This window comes from Capsicum annuum, unplaced genomic scaffold (genome assembly GCF_002878395.1).
Source record: "Capsicum annuum cultivar UCD-10X-F1 unplaced genomic scaffold, UCD10Xv1.1 ctg47515, whole genome shotgun sequence".
Lineage (NCBI taxonomy): Eukaryota > Viridiplantae > Streptophyta > Magnoliopsida > Solanales > Solanaceae > Capsicum > Capsicum annuum.
The window spans coordinates 1-2746 of NW_025855165.1; the positions used below are offsets into that span (position 1 = coordinate 1).

Consider the following 2746-nt stretch of genomic DNA (forward strand, 5'->3'; position numbering starts at 1 on the left):
GGCACTTAACATCTCCTGCATGTCTATGACTAGACATCTAGCGCGTGGACAATATAACACGAAGACCTAACATTATGTAGAGCAAAAATAGGGATGGGACTGTCTTTGATATTATGTTAAGGAGAGGAACATTGGACCTAACTCAACACCAAAAGCTAGCTCATCAAGTAAAATAACTCATCAAGCTATTATACTGAAGATAAGGAAGGCCATCATACCTTGAGATTGATTTCTTCGACTGGTAACTTGAGGATATAAATGAGAGCTATAAAATCTCCAGCACTCATATCCATATCAAACACAACATTCTTTCCGAGTTTCTTGCCCCTGAAATCTGGTTTGTGAAGTTTTCCGCCGTAATGAGGAAATTGTGTAGAAAAATTGAATAATCCAGAATTTTCTCTTTGGTTTAAGACCTGAAACCATAAAAAAATTATAGGAATAAGTTGTATCCAAATTTAAAATCTGTAAGAAAAAAGAGGTTCAGAGTAAATAAGAAGCTGGTATAATACTATTAACCTACATCCAGGAAGCTAACGAAAAATTCTCTGTCTAGTGCAGTTTTAGAATTTTGATTAGGTTTTGCTCTTACAGCAACACGAACAGGTACTCCTCTTGGCCCAACGACTTCTTTCGTATAACCATCCTGACAAACAGCATCAGCTCAGAACACATACACAAGTATAATGATCAAACAAATAATGGATCACAAAAATTTCTTTTTGATTGAAAATATGAAGTCGTAGAAATATGATAAGCAAAGAAAATCTCTGGCAATCTTTACAATGATTTATTTACTTACAATAAGCATAAATCATGTTTTGTCCAAGTTACCAACAAAATGACATGTTTTACTAGAGACAATTCTTCACCTGGCATTTGCCCCTCCCATTCTTGACTATACAAAATGGATCACGAAGTCGAGTCTGAACGTGACCACTATGAACTCCATTTATTTCCAAGTTGAACTTTGGAGTTGTACGTCCATCAAAAAATGGATTTGATCCATCGGATATCCCGTATGGCATATTTGAAGTAACCACAGTAATATTGATATACTCCATTTCCGCAAATTCATTTTCTCCTTGGTGGTTGTGCTGATTCCTCATGATTGAAGCAGCTATTCCAGACATAAATGAGTCCCACATAAAGTAACTCTGCATCCAGCAAAGTTATCATCACTTAATTATATTCAAGCAGATGTTTTCAAATCAAAAGTTATTGTGTGTATATGTACATTGTAAATGTACCGTATAGAAGTGGTCATCAAACCAAGTATCACGAGCAATTTTCAGGGACTTGAAACAGTACTGTGCCTCGTAGGTATTCTGATTCTTCTCAAAGGTCTCAAAAAACTCTTCAGTTACGGGAATGGTGTTTGTGGCATCCAAAGGGACAAGAGTAGCTGGAATACCAGAATGAATCACCTACAGTATAAGGATATTGATGATGATTAGCTACAAGCCTATAACACATGACTAGCAGTAACGTCGAGAAACAACATGCAGAAAAAATGCCTATGATTTTTGCAATACCTGGTAAGCCGCAAAAGGATCCATAAACAAATTGAATTCTGCGTAAGGGTTGCTTGTGTAATCTGTGATTAAATTGCCACGGTCACCACACTCTGTAGTTTGACATGAGGAGGTCGAGTTCGTTGGGCAACACCCAGTAAGATTTTGTGACCTTACACCACCTCCCATTATGTAAATATGCTCAATATTTTTCTTTAAATGAGGATTGCTTATCAGAAATAGTGCAAAGTTTGTATGTGATCCAAGGAGAAAAACTACGGTTGGCCCAGAAGAAATTGTTTTGATCATTACTTGCTGAGCAGTTGGCTGTCGAAGAGGAGAATATTTTCTCTTTCCCTTGTTACAAGGTCCAGATTAACAAGTTGGCATGAGAGAATTGAACATTGTATAATCATAAGAAAGAAAGGTGGAAGGCAAAATTTTGATTGATATGATTAAGACGGGGAGAATGGTACCTGCGGAAGGAAACTCTTTCGGAATCCATAATTTGAGTCGATGTCCAAGCGTCCTCCGCGACCAATAGGTACAGCTTGTCTATATCTACAATATCCAGCGGTTCCATCTCCCTGACAATTCAGTGAAACTTTAGTAGCATATTCAGGAAAAGGGCAAGCATGAAGATGTATAACTTCACTGCATTTTGACATATGCTTAATTTTGTTAGGTTTTCCATGATTTTCTTACCAAAATTAAGTTTTACTAAAAGTAATATCATAATTAATTTTACTTTTACTCAAAAAAAAAGTATAAAACTTTTTTATATTCTCGTTTTAAAATTCTTGTTTAGAGGGAGATTTTCTCTCAATTAGTTATTAGTATATTTTTTAATATTATATGTAAGCCAATGGCCAAACCATATAATAATTTTATGCTTTTTGTATTGTTCTTATTCGTCATCAGAATTATCGCCATCTTGGTTTGCAAACTTTAAGCTTCCGCATGACGCCCTCTCAATTTCTAACCCTAACAAATTTAAACTTGCAGAATTGTGCCAAAGGTTGAGTAAATGAAGAATTTTTTCACCTGATCAATTATAGGGATATATCCCCCAACATTTGGCATAATTGTGCCATTGGGAAGTATTCCACCTTCACCTCCCACACCAACAGCAATATCGTCACGCCCCATCATGTAAAGCATGTCATACATCTGATTTACAGCATGTCCTGCATCACTCCATGCATTTGTGCTAATAGTTATTGCCTGCAGCA

At 36.2% G+C, this 2746-nt stretch overlaps 1 protein-coding gene across 1 annotated transcript; it reads right to left on the reverse strand.

Moving 5' to 3' along the window:
* Positions 1–61: 61 nt before the first annotated feature.
* On the reverse strand, positions 62–2738 carry LOC124892465. Its single transcript, XM_047403746.1, has 7 exons — positions 2559–2738; positions 1991–2101; positions 1536–1871; positions 1251–1427; positions 873–1157; positions 524–646; positions 62–416 (listed from the first exon to the last, which is right to left on the reverse strand). The coding sequence occupies exons 1-7, from the start codon at positions 2682–2684 to the stop codon at positions 213–215; spliced, it is 1362 nt and encodes a 453-aa protein (XP_047259702.1). The 5' UTR covers positions 2685–2738; the 3' UTR covers positions 62–212.
* Positions 2739–2746: the final 8 nt, after the last annotated feature.